This window comes from Macaca mulatta, chromosome 6 (genome assembly GCF_049350105.2).
Source record: "Macaca mulatta isolate MMU2019108-1 chromosome 6, T2T-MMU8v2.0, whole genome shotgun sequence".
NCBI classification, from domain to species: domain Eukaryota; kingdom Metazoa; phylum Chordata; class Mammalia; order Primates; family Cercopithecidae; genus Macaca; species Macaca mulatta.
In genome coordinates, this window is record NC_133411.1 from 141802300 (window position 1) to 141828350 (window position 26051).

Here is a 26051-nt window from a genome sequence, read left to right on the forward strand (position 1 = left end):
AATGCACTCCAGCCTGGGTGACAGAGTAAGATTCCGTCTTCAAAAAAAAAAAAAAAAAAGATAAGCTTAATGTGATATGTGACCTTTAAATAGCAAATATTCCTATTCAAGAATCCAATCTCAAAGGTATAATTACAAATGGCCATACAGAATATTTAATTCTAGAAAGTAAACAAATGATGTAGGTACAAAGAGAGATTTTTAACTGCAACTTAACAAGCTATACTAAAATTACATTACATAAGATTCTTTTTATCAACAACGTGTTCTTTGTAACTACAGAACATCAATTACCATGTTGAGTTATAAAAATAAAAGACCAAACTAAAGGTACACAATATTTTAGTGACCTGTAATATGCCAAGCAGTTCCTAATCTAGACCGAATTTGTTCAAACAACAAGGAATCATCTAGGTTTCCTCCAAGGTACACAGTACAATTTCTTTTTGTCAGAATATGGAACGTTCTTTCCTTCTCCTTTTATATTTGAATCAGGTTTTAAATGGACATCACCAAGGACCCTGAGAGGGCCTATGGGAGGTACCCCCTTCCCTCTGTCTCACCTCAGGAGATGCACTCTGGGATGGCTCATTTGCCTCACTGTCACTGGAACTACTTTCACTCTCTGAGTCAGATCCAGAGCTGCTTTCAGATCCACTGTGGCTACTAGAATCATCCCTGGAGTTATCTGCTCCTTCACTATTATGATGTGAAGGTTCAGAATTACTAAAAGAGATGAAATATACAAATGTCCAAAGTTTATTTTACATTGACAACAGGAAAACATCCAAATCGGACAACCAACTTTCTTTTTTTCTTTTCTTTCTTTTTTTTTTTTTAGATGGAGTCTTGCTCTGTCGCCCAGGCTGGAGTGCAGTGGCACCATCTCGGCTCACTGCAACCTCCATCTCCCAGGTTCAAGCAATTCTTCTGTCTCAGCCTCCCAAGTAGCTGGGACTACAGGCGCCCGCCACCACGCCCGGCTAATTTTTGTATTTTTAGTAGAGACGGGGTTTCACCATATTGGTCAGGCGGGTCTCAAACTTCTGGCCTCAGGTGATCCGCCCACTTCGGCCTCCCAAAGTGCTGGGATTACAGGCGTGAGCCACCACGTCCAGCCACAACTTTCTTTAAAATGTTTACTATGTGTTACACTGCTGTAATTCTATGAATCCAGAACTTCACTGTAAATGAAATGAACAATTCTTTTTAAAAATTTCTGATGTGCTACTTAGGTATTAATACTCACCTTTTAAAAACAGTTTGAGATATAATACACAAATCACCCACTTTAAGTGTATAATTCAATGACTTTTAGTTAATTTACAGAGTTGTACAACCACTATCAAAACTGATATTTACCTATAAGTCCACTTATTATATCCCTGCAATGTTATCAGGCTGACCCAACTCTTACCAATAAAACAGAAAAGAAAAGGATGCCCACCTTCCTGGTGTACTCCTCGGCATTGTCTTATCACAATCCTAAAATTAAAACATAAGAAGGAATCTGTGAATGAATAAACAGTATTCTATTTGCTTAGTGTGAATAATATCTGAACTCTTAACAGAAAAAACTAGCTTCTCTAATGTATGCAACTATGTTTAACACTTACACTGTTTTTACCTAAAGAGTAACTGAACTGCCCGAATACGATCAAAAGCTTTGTTAATAGTTATTATTGTCAATAATCTACTGCTTCATGAGTATGTTTTGATCCATAATAAATGTTGAGGAAAACCCAATTTTTTTAAAAAAATAAGAAAAAAATGGAGATTGAAATACAGAGAAAAAAACTACAACATTCCAGTGTCAGAAAGCTTATAAGAAGAAATTTATTTTAAGTAACAAATGCATAATTCAATTATCATTTTTATAAAATACAAATACTATGTGAGACTGGCAGAATAATACAATAGTAGACACACCTGTTCCCCATCACTGTCTTCACTGCTGCTTAGTTTTAAGTCATCTTTTAACATACTAGAGGGAAAAGGCAGAAAGGATTATTATTTTTGGAACAGTTTACATGGTATGCCAGGGTACTAAATATCTACTAAAAATTCTAGAAATAATCATTGTGGTAGCCACAGATTTAACCAAAAAACAAAACACCAGTAAGTCTTATTCTATCTGGTTTGGTTCAAAATCTCAAAATTGAGAATGGAGGAATTTAACCATTCCATAAGCTCTATCCTTCCCATGAATAAAATATTCATCTTTTCTAATTAAACAAAATCTACTTTCTATAAACTCTCATATTCAGTTCTGTAGTCTCTAACTTTTCCCCTAGGTGCACACACACGTTCATGATTAAAAATTAACAAAGTCATACCCAACAATCCACTCAAGAGATATAACTCCTAAAAAGAAGGAAGATAAAATGAAAGCATCAAGCAATTCTTCCTTTGTTCCCCATGTTCCACAAAGAGAGATTAGTGTAACTGATGACAACTGGGTAACTGTGAAAACCAGAACAGTTTCCTAAGCCAAAGTTCTAGTTCATAAATGCCTTGCTATGAAACAAAGTGCCCTCTGTAGAAATAAATATTTTGGGTAAAAGTCTTGGCTATATAGCAAAAATGACTATGTAAGAGTGTGTGTGTGTGTGTGTGTGTGTGTGTGTGTGTGTGTGACTAAGAGTGTGTGTGTGTGTGTGTGTGTGTGTGTGTGTGTGTGTGTGTGTGTTTTTGAGACCGAGTCTCGCTCTGTCATCCAGGCTGGAGTGCAGTGGCACAGTCTCGGCTCACTGCAAGCTCTGCTTCCCGGGTTCACGCCATTCTCCTGCCTCAGCCTCCCGAGTAGCTTGGACTACAGGTGCCCACCACCACGCCCGGCTAATTTTTTTGTATTTTTATAGAGACAGGGTTTCACCGTGTTAGCCAGGATGGTCTTGATCTCCTGACCTCGTGATCCACCTGCCTCGGCCTCCCAAAGTGCTGGGATTACAGGCATGAGTCACTGCGCATGGCTGACTATGTATATATTTTTAAAACTCCCAAATTCTGGCCGGGTGCGGTGGCTCACGCCTGTAATCCCACTACTTTGGAAGGCTGTGGGCAAATCACCTGAGGTCATGAGTTTGAGACCAGCCAGGCCAACAGGGTGAAACTTTGTCTCTACTAAAAATACAAAAATTAGCCTGGCGTGGTGGTGGGCACCTGTAGCCTAGCTACCTGGGAGGCTGAGGTAGGAGGAGAATCACTTGAACCCAGGAGCTGGAGGTTGCAGGGAGATGACATCCCATCACTGCACTCTAGCCTAGGCGACAGAGTGAGACTCTGTCTCAAAAAAACAAAACAACAACAAACAAACAAAAAAAACTCCCAAGTTCCAAAATCTCCCTTGATCAAAATTCAAATCAATTTAAACACGTACACACATATACTATAAGCTGACAGTTTCTGGAATTTGTTTTTGAAAGCAAAATTAAAGATGTAAATTTTCTTTTAAGGTCATAAAATCAAAACCATTAAACTTAAAATTTTCTACGTAACAGCCCACAAAACATTCCTTGTCTTTTTACATGGGAGGAAAAATTAATACAAAGTTTAGGGAGAACTACAACTAGAAAAATGTCTAATTTCTCATTACCAGTAATTCCATTACCTTTCTTAAAATTTCATGACAATCTCCAATCAGCGAGAAGGAAATCTTCTTTCACTCTAATAACTACTTGTACTCTTCCCCCTCAAAGTTTAACCTACATTTCTATATCTGACCCTAAGTTCAAAATATTATATATTAAACATCACCCTGAAATAAAGTAACCAGATGATTTTTAAGACTGGCCCAATTAAACAGAACAGGGAAAAAAGAGTTTTCTTTCAGACAGGGGCTTAGTGCATCTATCTCTATGACTGATTTTCCTCTAAGGAAATGTACTTACTCTGAATTCTCTTGGCCCTTATGATTTAACAATGGCAGCTCAATGAACTTGTTTACACATGTCAATATGTCAAAGCTTTTACCAGACTGCTCAGAGCCCTGCATGAGTTTGTTCCCTCACAACCAAAGTGATAGGTATAGATATGGTAAGTACACTTCCGTTCTTTACATATAAATAAGTATGATGAATAGGAATATAATTTGAATTTTTCAGCAGTAAGGGGGTGCTTCTTGTGTTCTTGTATTTTTCATTCTTAGTTCTTTTATTCAGCTGAAGTGCTACCAGTCTAGGGTCATCATAGTAGTTTGTGACCGTGGCATGGAAAGCTGACACTGTAGTCGCTGCTTCTTTAGAATTTTGTTTTAATCACTGAGTTAACCTGTGGTCTCAGGAATTCAGGAGTTCATTCTTTAAGTTGGAATTTATTTTCATCCAATACATTACCCTGTTACATTTTTATATATATTTCTGCTTCTACCAACAAAATAAAAATAAGAAAACTTAAAGACAGTACAAACTATGTATGTTACTTAATCTAGTGGTTAAATGAATGGCTTGGCCTAAAGAAGAATCCTGTATTTATTTTATGACTTCTTTATTCAATATAAATTAGGAATATACACAGAAAAATATACACATACAACTCTCAGATGAGAAAAAACCATGATCTCAGAGCAGAGGTAGGCAAACTGTGGCCCACAAGCCAAATCCAACCTACCACATTGTTTTAAAGAGTGTGGCTGGAATACAGCCACACTTATGGTCTATAGCTGCTTTCATACTACAAATGGCAGAGCTGAGCAGTCAAAACACAGACTATGTGGCTCTGAAAGCCTAAATATTTCACTATCTGACCCTTTACATAAAAATTTGCATCCTCATGCCTTAAAAGGTCAATATTTCTTTTATTTTTTAATTTTTCTGAGACCGAGTCTCGCTCTGTGGCCCAGGCTAGAGTGAAGTGGCACGATTTTGGCTCCCTACACCTCTGCCTCCCAGGTTCAAGTAATTCTCCTGCCTCAGCCTTCCAAGTAGCTGGGATAACAGGTGCTTGCCACCATGCCCGGCTAATTTTTTGTATTTTTAGTAGAGAAGGGGTTTCACCACGTTGGCCAGGCTGGTCTCGAACTCCTGACCTCATGTGATCTGCCTGCCTTGGCCTCCCAAAGTGCTGGGATTACAGGTGTGAGCCACCCTGCCCAGCCTCAATATTTCTAAATATTGTTCAAAATATCCAGATATTACAGGTAACTTTTAGCGAAAACGATACACATTAAACTCATTAAGCAATAAACTTACGATTTAGACTGGTGCCCATTTGAAGTTTTAGAAGGATTATATCTTTCTGGAACAAAAAGAATGAAGTGAGCAACTAAAGTATGGCTATTTAGACTGTAAAATGTCTATGTAAAATACCCTCAAATAAATGTAAATCAAACAATGAAATATAATTCTTCAACCACCAAACTGGTAACATCAACAAGCCCAATAATATGAGATACTAGTGACTACAGGGGAAATAAGCATGTGTACATGTTGCTGGTAGGACTGTAAACTCATATGACCTTCTTGAAGAGCAATCTGGTAATACCTTCTCAGTACTGTAACTATACTGCTAAGTGACTTAGTAATTCCAATGAAAGGAATTTACATTACAGGTATAATCTTGAGGAATACACAAACACACAAGCACACACTCGGGAATGTTTGTTATAGCCTGGTTTGTAATGGCAAAAACTGGAAAAAAAAATGTCCATCGATAGGAGACTAGTGAAATAAATTATGGTATTTTCATACTATAACTAGAGTTTTATGCTGTTATAGAAATAGCTCTAAAACAAACAAAGTGAAAAACACAAATAATGAGTAGAGGCAGCTTATGATCCCATTTGTGAACAGCTTTCAGAAGAGAGAATGGGAGAAGAGTAGAAGGATGAAGTATTCTTAAAAGAAGATGACTAGGGAAAACAAGCTGAGAAAAAAAGGAAATAAAAAGAAGAGAGAAAATGTAAATTTTCTGGCCTATAGTTAGCTATTTTCTGCATTTTAACATTTTCTGCATATCAACAATGTCAGATCCCTTTTTCCTGTAGCTACAGCCTTTAAGGTGGAACTAAGAAATTGATATACAAAGAAAGCGTAACATCAAAAGAGGTATTCTCCTAGTTTTATCTCTGCATTAAGATCACTGAAGATAAATTAAGGATCAAAAAGTTCCACATTTTCATTTCCAAAATACCTTATGACTAGTATAAATCTACCTTAATTAAGAAGTTACTGCTCTTGGCAAAAAGAATACCTGTTTTGTTACAGAGGTATACGGTGAAGCCCAGACATTTGCAATGGTTCCCTCAATCTACACAACCACAATCTCTTGGGACCATATTTGAATTCCCTATGACCATCTTCCCCAGAAATTCTTCTGACAGGCCAAGAGAGTAAGGGTGAAGGTGAGGGTACAGCAGGCAGCAGACTTTCTACCCAGATCAGAAAACCAAGGAGGAATAAACAGGGACTGTACAAATATAACAAGAAAAGAGCCATGGTCAGCTAAATAAAATGACCCCTTCTTGTGTGGAGTTTTACCATCATGGAACCAAGTACTTTCATAAAGGAAGTTAAAAGAAAGAAGAATGACACTTGAGTTTACGAGGTGCCCATCAAATTGTATTCATGAACTGTTAGTTCAAATGCTTAATAAAAGTAGTGTATTTTGATCTCCAATGACCTGCAGTTCCTGAATTTTTAAAGAATAACAATTTTGGCCGGGCGCGGTGGCTCAAGCCTGTAATCCCAGCACTTTGGGAGGCCGAGACGGGCGAATCACAAGGTCAGGAGATCGAGACCATCCTGGCTAACACGGTGAAACCCCGTCTCTACTAAAAAATACAAAAAAAACTAGCCGGGCGAGGTGGTGGGCGCCTGTAGTCCCAGCTACTCGGGAGGCTGAGGCAGGAGAATGGCGTAAACCCGGGAGGCGGAGCTTGCAGTGAGCTGAGATCCGGCCACTGCACTCCAGCCTGGGCGACAGAGCGAGACTCTGTCTCCAAAAAAAAAAAAAAAAAAAAAAAAGAATAACAATTTTTCAGCTCGATCCCCACTACTCATTAGATCATAAAAAAAATTAGAATACCAGGTCATGGTGGCTCACACCAGTAATCCCAACACTTTGGGAGACGAGGCAGGTGCATCACTTGAGCTTAGGAGTTCGAGACCAGCCTGGGCAACATAGTGAGACCCTATTCTACTAAAATTTAAAAAATCAGCCAGGCATAGTGGCATGTGCCCATAGTCCCAGCTACTCAGGAGGCTGAGGCAGGAGGATCACTTGAACCCTGGAGATCGAGGCTACAGTGAGCTACAACCACACCACTACACTCCAGAAAAAAAAAAAAAAAGAAAAATGAAAAAGGATATGACATGTAAAGGTATTACTAAAGTTACATATGGTGTGACCATGAAAATTGAATGTTCAATAAATAGCTTAATTTGAAAACCAAGAGGAAAAGAAATACTCACTTTGTTCTCCAGGGCCAAAATTGGACTGCTGAGATTCCTAAGAAAAGGAACATAAAATTATACAAAGTGACACTAAAAAAGAAAGGTTAATTCATGAAAAAAGCTTAAATTACATAAAAACACTTCAAGTACTTGAAAAAGCACAGAAAGAATGCAATGATCCTGTCTGATCAGCCTTGGCAATTTTGTGATCAATAATGGACTTTCCCAGAGTCTAATACAAAAAGCATTAAGCCACCTAAATTCTTTATCATTCAATTTTTTCAGCAGCATCCATTGTAATCATATCCCTATTTAGAGCCCTTTATAAAATAAATAATTTTTGGCTGGGCGCGGTGGCTCAAGCCCGTAATCCCAGCACTTTGGGAGGCCGAGACGGGCGGATCACGAGGTCAGGAGATCAAGACTATCCTGGCTAACACGGTGAAACCCCGTCTCTACTAAAAAATACAAAAAACTAGCCGGGCGAGGTGGCGGGCGCCTGTAGTCCCAGCTACTCGGGAGGATGAGGCAGGAAAATGGCGTAAACCTGGGAGGCGGAGCTTGCAGTGAGCTGAGATCCGGCTACTGCACTCGAGCCTGGGCGACAGAGCGAGACTCCGTCTCAAAAAAAATAAATAAATAAAATAAATAAATAAATAAATAAATTCAATTTAAAATTCTTGGTCTTAAGAAAACACTTCATTTAAAACTAAAGGTAATACTGAAGACAGTGTACTAAGTAAAAATAGCTGTATACGTTTATCCATTATAAGTATACCACTTTTTTGGGAGGCCGAGGCTGGTGGATCATGAGGTCAGGTGATTAAGACCATCCTGGCTAACATGGTGAAACCCCGTCTCTACGAAAAATACAAAAATTAGCTGGGCATGGTGGCGTGCACCTGTAGTCCCAGCTACTCGGGAGGCTGAGGCAGGAGAACTGCTTGAACCTGGGAGGCGGAGGTCGCAGTGAGCCGAGATCACACCACTGCACTCCAGCGTGGCAACAGCGCGAGACTCCATCTCAAAAAAAGAAAAGCATACCACTTTTATGGACTAAAAAAACCCATATGGATATTTCCATGTCATTTTAATCTCTCCTTCTCCCTGCTCCCAATATTTTATATACATTAGCAACATGAGGAAGAGATGGTCATTTACTTCCATGTAAGCCTTGTAACAGCATAGTATCTGGCACTCAGGAAGTGCCAATAAAAAGAAGTCAAAATGTCACCCTCAGTGAAATATGGCTTTCCAAACTCAATTTTCATGACCAGAACAGCTGTTCCATGTGTGCACACTATGCATTTCTCAAAATTAAATCTGGGTACAAGACATAGCACTAAAATTACACAAATATTCCTAAAAGCCTACTTAAAAATAAGCATACTCTTCCTTTAGTTACAGAACTGTCTGTGAAAGAACAATATAGTTTTGCTGTTAAAAAAAACATTAAAAACCTCTTTCTATACTCAATGGATTTTCCAAGAGGATGCCAAGACCATTATATGGGAAAGAATAGTCTTTTTAACAATGGTGCTGGGGGAACTGAATAGCCATGGGCAAAATAAAGCTGGGACTTTATATTACATCATTAAAAAAAAAAAAAAAAAAAAAAAACAACTCAAAATGGACCAAAGACCTATAAATGTAAAAGCTAGAGCTATAAAATCCTTAGGAAAAAACACAATGCCAAATCTAAATGACCTGGGATTTGGCAAGATAAACTGGACTTAATCAAAATTAAGAACTTCTGTGCTTCAAAGGCTGCTATCAAAAAAGTGAAAAGACAACTCACAGAATGGGAGAAAATATTTGCAAATGATGTATCTGATAGGGGGCTGGTATCCACAATATACTATAAAGAGCTCTTACAATTCAATAACAAGACAATCCAATTAAAAAACAGGAAAAGGGCCTGAATAAACATTTACCCAAGGAAGACATATAAATGGCCAATAAGCAGATGAAAAGATGTCTCACACCCGTCATCACGTCATCACGGAAATACAAATCAAACCTACAATGAGATACTACTTCTCACCCACTAGGATGACTAGAATCAAAAAGACAAATGTAACAAGTGTTGACAAGGATGTGGAGAAATCAGAACCCTGGTGAGAATGTGAAATGGTACAGCTGCTTTGGAAACATTCTGGCAGTTCCTCAAATAAGTTAACACAGAATTACCACATGACCCAGCCATTCCACTGTTAGGTATATAACCAAACAAAATGTAAACGTAAGTCCACACAAACACTTCTATGTAAGTGTTTATAGCAACATTATTCATAATAGCCAAAAAGTGGAAACAACTCAAATGTCCATCGGCTGATAAACGTATACACAAAATGTGATATATATCCATATACTGGAGTATTATTTGGACATAAAAAGGAATGAAGTACGGTTACATGCTACAACTTAGGTGAATCTTGAAAACATAATGTTAAGTGAAAGAATCTTGTCACAAAAGACCATATACTACATTATTCTATTTATATAAAATGTTTAGAACAGGGAAATTATAGACATAGAGGAGATTAGTGGTTGCTTAAGGCTAGGAAGGAAGATAGACGGAAAAAGGGAAAACAGTTAAAGGGTACAGTTTCTTTTTGAGTTGATGATTTACAAACTCAAAACTACTGAACTCTACACTTGAAGTGAGTGAATTACATGGTAAGTGAATCACATCTCAGTACCGCTGTTAAAAAACTGTAAATAGAGCAGTGGGCAAGAGGTCAATTTTGTGACTTTTGTTTAAAATGAAGATTCCAGGATGGGTGTGGTGGCTTACGCACGTAATCCCAATACTTTGGGAGGCTAAGCAGTGAGGATCACTTGAGGCCAGGAGTTCAAGACCAGCCTGGGCAACATACCAAGATCCTATCTGTACAAATAATAAAAATAAAATAAAATGAAGATGTATTAACCCCTTGAATTGTTTATTGTCTTATATTCATTTACTTGATAAATGGCCTAAAAGTTAATAGCCCCATATTCCAAATAATCTCTGATTTGTCTTATATCTGACAATAGTCAGCAGGTCCCCAAACACTACTGGATTCTGTCTCTTAAACACCCACCAACCAAAGGCAAGACTGTCTGAACTGGAAAGACTTCAGGTCCTCATCTTTTTTACCTACAATGGCCTTCTAATGGATCTTCCTAGCTCTAGTCTCTTTTCTTTACTCAACTATAGCCTCCAATTTACCCTTCTACAGCCCAAGTCTTAGCATGTGTCATCACTGCTCTCCTATTTTTCGCAGAACCTCCGATGACTTTTTGTTTTTCCCTAGGGATGAAACCCAAACTCTCTGGCATCACACTTAGCCGTGTATCAAAGTACTGAGAAAACAATAAGCAAAAACTGACAAGGGCCCTGCCCCCAAGGAGCTTAACCCCTATTTGAATGTCAGTAATGACTACCTTTGTAAGCACTCACACAAATCCAAGTAAAATGGCAACTGTAATAAATACAATGAAGGGCAAATACACAGAATTATATTAAGAGTTTGTAACTGTGCATGCATGTGTACCTGTGTGCGTGTGTGCGTGTGTGTGTCTATGTGTATGATCTAGCCAGGAAGATGAGCAAAGGCTTCCCTGAGGAACTGCCATTCAGACTGAAATTTGAAGGATATATAGGAAATAAACTGGGAAAGGAAGAGATAGGCTAAGTGCTGCAGGGAGAGAGAAAACATGTGTCAAGTCCAGCTTAAAGGGAAGACCATGGCTGGTACAAGGAACTTAAAGGCAGCCCACAGAGAGGAAAAAGTAAAGGTGGAAGAGTGGTGAGACATGAGATTGAAGACCTAAAATGCTAGATCACACGGTTTACAGACCTTATAGACCATATTAAAGATCTGTGTGTGTGTAGCTTATTAAGTAGGAGAGTTACACAACTACATCTGCATATTGTGAAGACCATCTCACCTACTAAGTGGATAACAGCTTTAAGAAAGCTAGAATGGAGTTAAGGATACAAAATGAGGTTACTGGAGTAGTATCAGTAGGAGGTAACTACAGCTGAAAGTTTGTCTTCAAGCTTTTTTTTTAATCATATACTCCATTACTAAGAAATTTTTCCATTTGTATCTTCAAAATATGTATAGAATATGCATTACTACTTAACATATGTATAAATACTGTAATTTTAAAGGCATAACAAAAATTAAATACCATTTTTAGAGTAATTTTTAAATTATATTTACGAAAGACAACAAAACCTTTCTAACACACAAAAATACAATGCTTCAAAGGTATGACACTAAGATGGACTTACTTTTGATATCTGGTTTCATTAGATGCCACAAAGATATAGTTATACTCATGGAAGAAATACTATGTTTATTAAATCACAGTAACAAAATTTCAGCCCTATACATTAATTATGTAAAGGATTCTATTGAAGTTGAATTAGATTTCCATGTTCCCTGGTGTAAATCATTTAGGAAAATAAATTAGAAGGTTGCATTTTAATCTTTTTAGCAAATAGGTTCAAACCACTGAATAGCAATTTTTTTCAGCTCTTTAAAGTTTGCACATTAGAACTGTGGTTTTTGGTAACAAAAAACTAAAAATACATAAACGACAACAATATTATTTTTTAAGTGTTATTTTCCTAGCTTGTGTGTGTGTGTGTATATATATACACTTGTATATATATCTATACACTATAGATACACACACACACACATATATATATATTTTTGAGACAGAATCTACTTCTGTCACCCAGGCTAGAGTGCAGTGGCATGATTTTGGCTCACTGCCACCTCCAGCTCCCAGATTTAAGTGATTCTCCTGCCGCAGCCTCCCAAGTAGCTGGGATTACAGGCACCCACCACCAAGCCCAGTTAATTATTGTATTTTTAGTAGAGACAGGGTTTCACTGTGTTGGCCAGGCCGGTCTCGAACTCCTGACCTCGTGATCCACCCATCTTGGCCTCCCAAAGTGCTGGGATTATAAGCGTAAGCCACCGTGCCCAGCCACTCAAGTATATTTTTTAGGGAAGCAGTTACTTCATTCATTGTTAAAACATCATTTTTTTTTTTTGAGACGGAGTTTCATACTCCTATAGGATGTTTCATACTTGTTGCCCAGGCTAGAGTGCAATGGCATGATCTCTGCTCACTGCAAACTCCGTCTCTTGGGCGCAAGTGATTCTCCTAAGTAGCTGGGATTATAGGTGCATGTCACCACACACAGCTAATTTTTGTATTTTTAGTAGAGATGGGGTTTCACCATGGTGGCCAGGCTGGTCTTGAACTCCTGATCTCAGGTGATCCAGCCGCCTTGGCCTCCCAAAGTGCTAAGATTACAGGTGTGAGCCACCACGCTCGGCCAACATCATCTTTACTCTGAAGAGAGGGGGGTTTAATTATTTTTTTAAAAATACATTATGAAAAGACACATATAGCATATTTGGTGGTGGTATGCATGTGTGTGTGTGTATGTGTGTGTGTCTGTGTGTGAGAGAGATAAAAAGAGAGAGGTGTCTAACTCATTTTTAAGTCGGATAACTGATATCACGAAACAACTTCTATGTTAGTGTAAAAAAATTCAGATTCATTCCTCATTTCATTACAGAATATATTGTACAGAGCATGATTCTATAACCGAGTTGAAGATATTCCACAGTTCCAGACATTTCTGGCTTTAACATCATTGTTCCAATACTGCAACTGTGCATAAACTGCACTTGTACCATTACTCTTGCCTTGTCCTGGGTCCCTTTTTGTAATTCCTGTTAAAGCAGCCACCGTATCAACAGTGGCATGTGGAAGGGCAAGAAAAAGAGGGAAGGAGACGGGGAAGAGGAGATGATAAGATAAAGATTTGTGAAGCACCTAGGTAAAGAGGTTCTAAGAACAGAACAGAATACAAAGAGAAGACAATGTATGTCTAAGTGTGATGCACACAACTACACATCCAATTAAACACTAATAAATAATTCCTATTGCTTTCTTTTGTATTACTGCTTTCTACAAGCAAATATTTGGTATAGGCAAAACACATTTCTTGTTTCACACTTCCTTATAGCATCCAGCAAAATACCAGGGAAAAATAGCAAATATGAATCAATATTTAGTAAGTTTTGTTCTAAACCAAAGGAATGACTGAGGAATCACATGGAACAGAGGGATTGAATTGTTTTTGTTTTTAAATGGGACCAATTCAAGGAGAGAGATGAATACACTAAACCAGCTCCCCAAAATGATCCTAAACTTAGCACCATTTGCCACCTGTGAAGTGCTCTTTCAGACTCATCAATGGTGTAAAGTGTTTTCTGATGTGTTCCTTATCTTCCCACATCTTGCTAACACTCCTCTACTTCTCCTTTAAACTCTAATTGGTGTCACCTCCTGTAGGATGCTAAACCCAAATTCCCTAGATATAACAACTTTCTCCTTTCTCAGTCCTCTCATTGAACTTGGTACATATAGCTAGTGCACATGGAGAGTAAGTACCTATTAAAGTATCACACAGAGCTTTTAGCTATATTACACATGAAGTTGCACCAACTTAAATTCGGAGAATGAGATAAGCTATCAGTAAGAAGCAACCCACCTTAGCGACAATCAGTCAGTAGCTGAGGTGTCTCACAAACACCAAAATCTAAACACTGTTACTTGAGTATATATATATCCAAATTCAGTTAACAAACATTCATTGAACAGCTACTTTGTGCCAGAACTATTCAAAGTATTGGCACAGCATTTTCCTATGTTCTTTAAATACCCATCTTAGAGCAAGAACATTTAAATTATACAGTGTTCTATCTCCAGTGTCAAGAACACTGCTGGAGGTTGTTCCAAACATGGTGAATAAGTGCAAAGGCAATCAAAATCTTTAATATTCTCCAAACTATCACTGGAAAATCTCCCAAGCTATCCCTAACTATACCCATATTCTCTGTTTCCCTCTGGTGCCAATGAAGTAGTGGTGCTCTATTCTAAAGCTACTCTCCTCTACGTGGACACTGAATCTTAATTGCTCTTGTGAAGATCTCCTAAGGTCACCTCCTCTCTTTCCCATGGATCATTTGTTTTTCCCTTTCTACTAAACTATCAGCATTATAAAAATAACAAAATATCTTCATCTTATAAAAACACTCCCCTGACATACCAAGACCATACAGTTCTTGGTACCACATTCTCTGTTCCTTTTTACAGTAAATGCTTCAAAAGACACTTACTCTGGTATCTTTTGAGCCTAGTACAACTAGTCTTTTACCCTCATCTTTCTACTAAAACTCTTTGTCATTAATAAAGAACAAATTGTCAAATCTCATGCCAGGAACATAGAAGTTAATAAGTATCTGTTTAATTAATAAATATATAAGCATTATCAAATTTTTATAAAAACATGTCTAACATAAAAATATATATTAAATGTGTAATAGCAGATTAGACATCGCAGAACAACAGATTAGTGAACCTGAAGACACAGCAATACAAACCATCCAAAACGGAGCAATACAATATAAGATCCGCCCCCCGCCAAAAAAAAAAGAAAAAAAAAAAGAAAGAACAGAACATTAGTGAACTCTGGGACAACTTTAAGGGGCCTAATATACATGTAATTGGAGTCCTTGAAGAAGACGAGAAAAGGGGAGAAGAGGGTAAAAAAAAAAAGTGAGTAACAGTTTCTCAAATTTGATGGAAACTATAAGTCCAAAGTTTCAAGAAGCTGAACAAACCCCAAGCATGAGAAAGATAAAGAGAACTACAGCAGAACATATCATAACTGAACAGATTAAAAGCATGATTAAAAAAAAAAAACTTAAAAGCAGCCAAAAAAAAAAAAGGACATTTTACATATAAACAAAGAAAAGAATGACAACAATGTACGTATCAGAAACAATGCAAGCTGGCAGACAGTGGGGGCAAGGTCCTCAACCTAGAATTCTATAGCTGGCAAAAACACTTTAAAAAATAAAAAAGGAAAGGCAAAATAAAGATTTTTTCAAAGTACTAAAAGAAATATTCAAGTCCTCCAGATAATAGTAAAATGGGCCAGGTGCAGTGGATCACACCTGTAATCCCAGCACTTTGGGAGGTGGAGGTGGGTGGATCACCTGAGGTCAGGAGTTCCAGATTGTCTCCACTAAAAATACAAAAAAAAAAAAAAAAAATTAGCCAGGCGTGGTGGCAGGCACTTGTAATCCCAGCTACTCCGGAGGCTGAGGCAGGAGAATTGCTTGAATCAGGGAAGTGGAGGTTGCAGTGAGCCAAGACTGCACCACTGCACTCCAGTCTGAGTGACAGAGCACGACTCTGTCTCAAAAAAAAGTAAAGATAACAAACTGTGTGTTTATTTATTTAGAGACAGGGTCTCACTGCCACCCAGACTGGAGTGCAGTAGAGTGATGATGGCTCACTGAGGCCAAGACCTCTGGGGCTCAAGCTATTTTTCCACCTCAGCCTCCTGAGCAGCTGGGACCACAGGTACGTATTACCACACTCAGATAATTTTTTTATTTTTTATAGAGACAGGGTCTCACTATGTTGCCAAGGCTGGTCTCAAACTCCTGGACTCAAGTGATCCTCCTTCCTTGGACTCCCAAAGTGCTAGGATTATAGGTATGAACCTTTGCACCCAGCCTAAAAGATAATAGATGGTTTAAATAAAAAATAGTAACAATATTGTGCCATTTATACTTTATGTGGAAGTAAAACATAAACAACAATAATACAGATTCTATGAGGGGAGAAATGCAAGTATAATGACAATAGGGTCTTATACAGTAGAAAAGGAAGGTATAAAATCACTTGAAGATAGACTGACACATATACACACACACAAAAAAAGGCCTGATGAGACAAACAGAAATCAAAAAGCAAGATAGTAGATTTAAGTCCAATTGTATCAATAATCACATTAAATGTAAGTGGTCTGAACACCCTAAAGAGCAGAGTGTCAGATTATATTTAAAAAGCATAACAAAATCATATACTACCTACAAGAAATGCATTTTAAATACAAGAACATAAACAGGTTAAAAGCAAAAGGCTGGAAAAAAGCATACCATGCTAACATTAAATAAAAGAAAGTTGGGGCTGGTCCTATTAATATCAAAGTAAATTTTACACAAAGAATATTATCAGGGTTAAAAGGGGTTGTTTCATAGTAACAAAGGCTCAACTCCTTAAGAGGTAACAATCCTAAGTGTTTATGCACCTAAAAACAGAGTCTGAGAAAGCATGAGGAAACAAAGCAAGAACATATATACAAATCCAAAATTAAAGTTGGAATCTACTCTCAATAATAATCATTGATAGAATAAAATTAAAATGAGTAAGGATACAGAAGATTGGTATAAAATTATAAGCCAACTTGACCTAACAGGATACTCCAGAGACAGGGTCTTTCTCTGTCACCCAGGCTGGAGTACAGTGGCATGATCATGGCTCACTGTAGCCTTGACCTCTTGAGCTCAGGCAATCCTCCCGTTTCAGCCTTCTGAGTAGCTGGGACTACAGATGCCCACGACCGTGTGCGGCTGATTTTTAAATTTTCGGTAGAGATGAGGTCTGGCTATTGCCCGGGCTGGTCTCAAACTTCTGGCCTCCAGGGATCCTCCCACCTCAGCTTTCCAAAGTGTTGGGATTACAAGCGTGTGCCACCACACTGGCTGGAATACACATTCTTTTCAAGTGTACACAAAACATTAGCAAAAAAAGACAATAATCTGGGACATGAAATAAGTCTCAACCTCATACAATGTATGCTTCATGACCACAATGGAATTAAATCACAAATCAATAACAGAAAATATGCAGAAAATCTCCAAATATTTGGGAACCAACACAATTAGAAATAATCCAAAAAACAAGAAATCAGGACGGGCATGGAGGCTCATGCCTGTAACCCCAGCACTTTGGGAGGCCGAGATGGGCAGATCACTTCAGGTCAGGAGTTCAAGACCAGCCTAGCCAACATGGTGAAACCTCGTCTCTACTAAAAACACAAAAATTAGCCAGGCATGGTGGCACATGGCTATAATCCCAGCCCCTAGGGAGACTGAGGCAGGAGAATCACTTGAATCCAGAAGGCGGAGGTTGCAATAAGCTGCGATTGCTCCCACTGCACTCCAGCCTAGAGGACAAGAGCAAAATTCCGTCTGGGAAAAAAAAAAAAAAAGAAAGAAATTAAAAGGTGTGTTTGTTTCTTTTTGGAGATGGAGTCTTGCTCTGTTGCCCAGGTCAGAGCACAATGGCTTGATCTCAGCTCACTGCAACCTCCACCACCAAGGTTCAAGCGATTCTCATGCCTCAGCCTCCCGAGCAGCTGAAATTACGGGTGTGCGCCCTACCATACCCAGCTAACTTTTGTAGTTTTAGTATAGATGGGGATCCGCCATGTTGGTCAGGCTGGTCTCAAATTCCTGACCTCAGGTGATCCACTAGCCTGGGCCTCCCAAAGTGCTGGAATTAACTGGCGTGAGCCACTGCACCCGGCCCTCAAAAGGTATTTTGAACTGAATAAAAATGGGTATGGTGGTTCACACCTGTAATCCCAGCACTTAGGGAGGACAAGACTCCATCCTGAAATTAAAAAAAAAAAAAACAAACTACATCAAACTTTGTGACATGCAGATAAAGTATTAGAGGGATGTTTTTACAATAAAATCTTGTATTAGAAAATAAGGGCTGGATGCAGCGGCTCATGCCTGTAATCCCAGAACTTTGGGATGCCGAGGTGGGTGGATCGCTTGAGGCCAGGAGTTTGAGACCAGCCTGACCAACATGGTGAAACCCAGTCTCTACTAAAAATACAAGAATTAGTCAGGCATGGTAGTGTACGTTTATAATCCCAGCTACTTGGGAGGCTGAGGCAGGAGAATCCTTTGAACCCGGGAGGTGGGGGTTATAATGAGCTGAGATCACACCACTGCCCTCCAGCCTGAGCAACAGAGCGAGAATCCATCTAAAAATAAATAAATAAATAAAATAAGAAAATAAGAAAAATCTCAATTATATGACCTTAGCTTCCACCTCAAGAAATCTGTTAAAAAGACGAGCAGGCCGGGCACAGGGGCTCATGCCTGTAATCCCAGCATTTTGGGAGGCTGAGGCAGGCAGATCATGAGGTCAGGAGTTTGAGACCAGCCTGACCATCATGGAGAAACCCCGTCTCTACTAAAAATACAAAAATTAGCCAGGGACAGTGGCATGTGCCTATAATCTCAGCTACTCAGGAGACTGAGACAGGAGAATCGTTTGAACCCAGGAGGTGGAGGCTGCAGTGAGCCAAGATCACACCACTGTACTCCAGCCTGGGTGACAGAGCAAGACTCTGTCTCAAAAGAAAAAATAAGAAGAAGAAGAACAAATTAAACCATAAAAAAGCAGAAAAGTAAAAGATCAGGGTGGAAATCAATGCAATAAAAAACAAAAACAACAGAGAAAGAAAAAGCAGCTCTCAAGAAAACTGACCATCTCTAGCCAGGGCACTCAAGAAAAAGACAAGAAAACAAATTACCACAATAGGTAATAAGATAAGTCCTATCATAATAAAATATGTTAAATGTATAAGGGAATATTAGAAAAAATTTACAACAATTTGTTAACTTTGATAATTCATAGATAAAATGGACAAATTCCTTGAAAGATATAAACAACCAAAGATCATTCAAGGAGAAATAGGTAACATGAGTAGCCCTATAGCTACTAAAGAAGTCTAATTTTTGCTTAAAAACCATCTTACAAAGAAAGCTTATATCCAGAGGTAAATTCTAACAAACACTTAAAGAAAAAAATACCACTTCTGGCCGGGCACAGTGGCTCATGCCTGTAATCCCAGCACTTTGGGAGGCCGAGGCAGGCGGATCACGAGGTCAGGAGATGGAGACCATTCTGGCTAACACAGTGAAACCCCGTCTCTACTAAAAATACAAAAAATTAGCCAGGTGTGGTGGCGCATGCCTGTAGTCCCAGCTACTCGGGAGGCTGAGGCAGGAGAATGGCATGAACCCGGGAAGCGGAGCTTGCAGTGAGCCAAGATTGCGCCACTGCACTCCCGCCTGGGTGACAGAGCAAGACTCTGTCTCAAAAAAAAGAAAGAAAGAAAGAAAAAATACCATTTCTATGCACACTATTCCAGAAAATGGAAGGGGAAGCAATTATTTCCTATTCTATTCTATAAGGCCATCATTACTCAGATACCAAAACAAGGCAAGGATATGAAACCATTCTCACAGGGTTAAACAGAATTCTGGACAAAAATACAATTATAATTAAGCATTAATTATACTGCACTTCGACTCACTTGTTTTGTTTTTTTGTTTTTTGGGGTTTTTTTTTGAGATGGAGTCTCGCTCTGTCACTCAGGCTGGAGTGCAGTGGTACGATCTCGCATCACTGCAACCTCCACCTCCTGGGTTCAAGCGATTCTCCTGCCTCAGCCTCCTGGGTAGCTGGGAACTACAGGCACCTACCACCATGCTCGGCTAATTTTTCTATTTTTTGTAGAGACAGGGTTTCACCATATTGGCCAGGCTGGTCTTGAACTCCTGACCTTGTCATCCCCCCACCTCAGCTTCCCAGAGTGCTGGGATTACAGACGTGAGCCACCACACCTGGCTGACTCACTTCTTTGTAACAGAAAGTCACTAACACTAGATACTGACCATCGGAATCCCCATTGTTCCTACAGATAGAATTTCTGAAATTAGAAACTTAAAGCTTTTGTTTAAGAATTGCTTAAGGCTAGGTGTGGTGGCTCACATCTGTAACCCCAGCACTTTGGGAGGCTGAGACAGGTGGATCACAAGTTCAGGACCAGCCTGGGCAACACTGGGAAACCCTGTCTCTACTAAAAAATACAAAAATTAGCCGGGCGTGGTGGCGGGCACCTGTAATCCCAGCTACTCGGGAGGCTGAGGCAGGGAGAATCACTTTAGCTAGGGAAGCAGAGGTGATAATGAGCTGATACCATGCCACTGTACTCTAGCCTGGGTGATAGAGTGAGATGCTGTCTCAAAAAAAAAAAAAAAAGAGTCGCTTAAGCAGGACAGTCTCAGTAGCTCATGCTTATCAACCCAGTGCTTTGTGAGGCCTAGGCAGGAGGATTGCTTTAGGTTAGGAGTTTGAGACCAGAGTGGGCAACATCATGAGACCATTTCCACAAAAATTTTTTTTTAAAAATCAAGAGTTGCTTAAGCACAGTGGAACAGCTGAAGCCAACCAGTTTAAAGATCCCCACAGAGGAACAGAATTAGCATGAGAATACTGCTTGTACATCTTCCCAACGCATGATTTCACCCAGCATTCTTTGACAAATCAATGATCTTAATACTTCAGCCCACTCCATAATCCTTAAAAGCCATGGTCTCAACTCCTTGGGAAGACAGATTTGAGGTTTCCTCTCATCTCTTTGTTTGAAGGCCCTATAATTAAATTCCTTCTCTGCAGCAACCCAGTGTCTCTGTTATTGACTTGCTGTGTGCATCAGACAACAGACCTGTTATGGTTACAGATGTAAGAACAGAACAATACAGACCAAAATAGCCCAGGAATACAGATGCAAAAATTAGAAAAAACTTTTAAAATCAATTTCAGCACTATAAAAAAATACATCATGACCAAGTAGAGTTTATATCAGGAATGTAATATTGATTTAACATTTAAAATTTAACCAATGTTTTTTATTTTTATTTTTTGAGATGGAGTTTCACTCTTGTTGCCCAGTGGAGTGCAATGGTGCAATCTTGGCTCACTGCAACCTCTACCTCCTGGGTTCAAGCGACTCTCCTGCCTCGGCTTCCCGAGTAGCTGGGATTACAGCCAAGTGCCACCACGCCCAGCTAATTTTGTATTTTTAGTAGAGATGGGGTTTCTCCATGTTGGTCAGTCTCGTCTCGAACTCCTGACCTCAGGTGATCCGCCCGCCTCAGCCTCCCAAAATGCTGGGATTACAGGCGTGAACCACCACGCCTAGCCAAATTTAACCAATGTTATTCACCATATTAATACAAATAAAAACAGGAAAATCTTATGATCGTTCCAATAGATTTAAAAAGTATTCAACAAAATTCAAAATTCATTCCTAATGAGAACTCTTAGGCAAAGAGGAATAGAAGAATTTCCTTAATGTAATAAATGACATCCACAAAAAGCCTACAGCTAACATCACACTTAATAATGAAAGACTGGATACTTTCTCCTCTATAGTAAAAAATAAGGCAAGAATGTCTGATCTCACTACTGGCATTCAACATCATACTAGAGATTCTAGCTAGTGCAATAAAGCAAGAATATAAAATAAGGCATTCATTTGAAACAAATATAACATCTTTATTCACAGGTGAAATGACTGTCTAAGTAGGAAACATGGTATCTACAAAAATGCTATTAAAATTAAGTAAATTTAGAAAAATTACAAGATAGGCCGGGCGCGGTGGCTCAAGCCTGTAATCCCAGCACTTTGGGAGGCCAAGACGGGCGGATCACGAGGTCAGGAGATCGAGACCATCCTGGCTAACACGGTGAAACCCCGTCTCTACTAAAAAATACAAAAAACTAGCCAGGCGAGGTGGCGGGCGCCTGTAGTCCCAGCTACTCGGGAGGCTGAGGCAGGAGAATGGCGTAAATCCGGGAGGCGGAGCTTGCAGTGAGCTGAGATCCGGACACTGCACTCCATCCTGGACGACACAGCGAGACTCCGTCTCAAAAAAAAAAAAAAAAAAGAAAAATTACAAGATAAAACATAAAATTACACATGAAAGGTATTTCTTTTCTTTTCTTTTCTTTTCTTTTTTTTTGAGACAGAGACTCACTTTGTCGCCCAGGCTGGAGTGCAATGGCGCAATCTTGGCTCACTGCAACCTCCGCCTCCCAGGTTCAAGGAATTATCTTGCCTCAGCCTCCCAAGTAGCTGGGATTATAGGTGTGTGCCACCGCACGTGGCTAATTTTTGTATTTTTTAGTACAGATGGGGTTTCACCATGTTGGCCAGGCTGGTCTCGAACTCCTGACCTCAGGTGATCCTCTTTAGCCTCCCAAAGTGCTGGGATTACAGGCATGAACCACTGCATCCGGCCCATGAAATGTATTTCTATAAATTAGCAAGGAAAAATCAAATACTGAAATTTTTATAAAATTCCATTTATAACAGCACTAAAAAAATCAAACAGGGTCAGATACAGTGGCTCATGCCTGTAATCCCAGCACTTTGGGAGGCCAAGGTGGGCAGACCACTTGAGGCCAGGAGTTCAAGACTATCCTGGCCAACATGGTGAAACCCTGTCTTTCCTAAGAGTATACAAATTAGCTGGGTGTGGTGGTGCAGGTCTGTAATCCCACCTACTTAGAAGGCTGAGGCTACACTGAGCCAAGATTGTGCCACTGCATTCCAGCCTGGGTGACAGAGCAAGACCGTCTCAAAAAAAAAAAAAAAAAAAAAAAATCAGCCAGGCACGGTGACTCACGCCTGTAAGCCCAGCACTTTGGGAGGCTGAGGCGGGCAGATCAATTGAGGTCAGGAGTTTGAGACCAGCCTCGTCAACATGGCAAAACCTTGTCTCTACTAAAAATATAAAAATAAGCTGGGGACATGGTGGACGCCTGTAATCCCAGCTACTTGGGAGGCTGAGGCAGGAGAATCGCTTGAACCCAGGAGGCAGATGTTTCACTGAGAACCACTGTACTCCAGCCTGGGCGACACAGCGAGACTCTTTCAATAAAACAAAAAGAATAACTCTGACAAAAGATGTCCAAAATCTATATACTGAAAACTACAAAACAATACTGAACGTAATTAAATTAGACTAAAATAGAGAGAAATAAGGACTCATGGGTCAGAAGACTCAATACTGCTAAGACACCAATTCTCCCCAAATTGATCTATAGATTCAACTCAATCCCTGTTAAAATCCCACAAGGCTTTTATGTTGAAATTGACGAGGCGTCCTTCTTCTTTTTTTTTTTTGAGACAGAGTCTTGCTCTGTCGCGCAGGCTGGAGTACATGCAGTGGCATCATCTTAGCTGACTGCAACCTCTGCCTCCCAGAGACTCCTGCCTGAGCCTCCTGAGTAGCTGGGATTACAGGTGTGCACCACAATGCCCCATGCCCAACTACTTTTTGTATTTTTAGTAGAGACGGGGTTTCACCATGTTGGCCAGGCTAGACTCAAACTCCTCCTTAGGTGATCCACCTGCCTTGGCCTCCCAAATTGCTGGGATTACAGGTGTGAGCCACTGTGCCCAGTCTAAAATTCTTATGAAAATGCAAATGGCCAGGCCGGGCGCGGTGGCTCACGCCTGTAATCCCAACACTTTGGGAGGCCGAGGTGGGCGGATCACAAGGTCAGGAGATCGAGACCATCCTGGCTAACACAGTGAAACCCCATCTCTACTAAAAATACAAAAAATTAGCTGGGCGCGGTGGCGGGCACCTGTAGTCCCAGCTACTCAGAAGGCTGAGGCAGGAGAATGGCGTGAATCTGGGGGGCGGAGCTTGCAGTGAGCCAAGATCCGGCCACTGCACTCCAGCCAGGGGGACAGAGCGAGACTCCGTCTCCAAAAAAAAAAAAAAAAAAAAAGAAAATGCAAATGGCCTAGAAAAGTCAGATCTACTTTGAAAAATACTAATACAATTTGAGGATTTACATTGTAGTGACTTTACAGTAAGTCCTGAAGTCGAACCATCAAGACAGGCTCATATTGGCACCATGACAGACAAACAGGTTAATGAAACATAAAAAGTCAGAAATGCACCACACATACAGAGTCAACTACAACTGCAAAGGCAATTCAATGGAAAGAGAAGGCTTTTAAATAAAGATGCTAATTGGATATGTACATACAAAAGGATAAAACTTCATTCCATATATTGTAACAACATAGAAAAATTAGCTTAAGATAAATCATAGGTCGAAATGTAAAACCTAAAACTATAAAAAAAAATCTAGGAAAGGCTGGGCACAGTGGTACATGCTTATAATTTTAGAACTTTGGGAGGCCAAGGCAGGTGGGTCACTTTGAGCTTAGGAGTTCGAGACCAGGCTGGACAACATGGCAAAACACCATCTTTACTAAAAATATAAAAATTTGCAGGGTGTGGTGGCGCACACTTGTAATTCCAGCTATTCGGGAGGCCAAGGCATGAGAATCACTTGAGGCCAGGAGTCAGATGTTAACAGTGAGCCAAGATCACACCACTGCACTCCAGCCTGGGTGACAGAGTGACTCTCTCTCAAAAAAATAAAAATAAAAAGTCTAGTATAACTGAGAGCAGAGTCCCAGCTATGCAGGAAGCAGAGGAGGGTGAGGATCACCTGAGCCCACAAGTTCAAGACTAGCCAGGGCAGCACAGCGAGACCTGGTCTCTTATTTAAAAGAAGAAGAAAAAAAAAAAGAAGTCTAGGAAACAACATAGCAGGATTTGGGTTAGGCAAAGATTTTTCTTTTTCTTTTTTTTCAAATGGAGTCTTGCTCTGTTGCCCAGGCTGGAGTACACTGGCGCAATCTTGGCTCACTGCAACCTCCGCCTCCTGGGTTCATGCGATTCTCCTGCCTCAGTCTCCCAAGTAGTGGGATTACAGGTGCCCGCCACCATGCCCAGCTAATTTCTGTAATTTTAGTAGAGTCGGCGTTTCGCCATGTTGGCCAGACTGGTCTCGAACTCCTGACCTCAAGTGATCTGCCCACCTCAGCCTCCCAAAGTGCTGGGATTATAGGTGTAAGCCATCAGCCCAGCTGGCAAACATTTTTTTTGAGACAAGGTCTCACTCTGTCACCTAGGCTGGAGTGCAGTGGCATAATCATGGCTCACTGCAGCCTCAACCACCCAAGTTCAAGCAATCCCCCACCTCATCCTCCTAAGTAGCTGGGACTATAAGCTGTGCCACCACACCTGGCTAATTTTTACATTTTGTGTAGAGGTGGGGTCTTGCCTTGTTGACCAGGCTAGTCTCACACTCCTGGCCTCAAGTGATCTACCCACCTCAGCCTCTCAAAGTGCTAGGATTACAGGCAAGAGTCACCTCGCCCAGCCAGGCCAAGATTTCATAGACACCAAAAACATGACCTGTAAAAGAAAACACTGAAGAAGTGGACTTTATACAAATTAACATGTGTTCTTAGAGGGATACTATAAAGAGAATGAAAAGGTAGTCCACAGAGCAAGAAAACAAATTTCCAAATCACATATATGATAATGGCAATAAGAATCTGAGCCCATTTCAGGCTGGGCGCAGTGGCTCATGCCTGTAATCCCAGCACTTTGGAGGCCGAGGTGGGCAGATCACGAGGTCAGGAGATGGAGTCAATCCTGGCTAACATGGTGAAACCCCATCTCTACTAAAAATACAAAAAATTAGCCAGGCGTGGTGGCGGGTGCCTGTAGTCCCAGCTACTCAAGAGGCCGAGGCAGGAGAATGGCGTGAACCCAGGAGGCGGAGGTTGCAGTGAGCCGATATCCCACCACCGCATTCCAGCCTGGGCCACAGAGCGAGACTCCATATCAAAAAAAAAAAAAAGAATCTTAGCCCATTTAAAAATGGGCAAAATATTCAGACACTGCAACAAAGAAGATAAGCAAGTGTCAAATCAGTACATGAAAAGATGCTCAAGATACTCTGTCTCTAGAGAAATGTAAATTGAAATCACAATGAGGTACACAGAGTAGTACTATATCAAGTGTTAGTAAG

The 26051-nt window shown here is 40.0% G+C and overlaps 1 protein-coding gene across 4 annotated transcripts in view; it reads right to left on the bottom strand.

Moving 5' to 3' along the window:
- Positions 1-26051, bottom strand: part of AFF4 (ALF transcription elongation factor 4) — an 89427-nt gene that overhangs the window by 22594 nt on the left and 40782 nt on the right. For all 4 annotated transcript variants that reach the window (XM_015140774.3, XM_015140771.3, XM_078005165.1 and 1 more), the window contains 5 exons: positions 7410-7446; positions 5190-5235; positions 1930-1984; positions 1448-1485; positions 564-726 (listed from right to left, as the gene is read on the bottom strand). In XM_015140774.3, coding sequence (XP_014996260.1) covers positions 564-726; positions 1448-1485; positions 1930-1984; positions 5190-5235; positions 7410-7446 — 339 coding nt within the window. The remainder of the gene's footprint in view (positions 1-563; positions 727-1447; positions 1486-1929; positions 1985-5189; positions 5236-7409; positions 7447-26051) is intronic.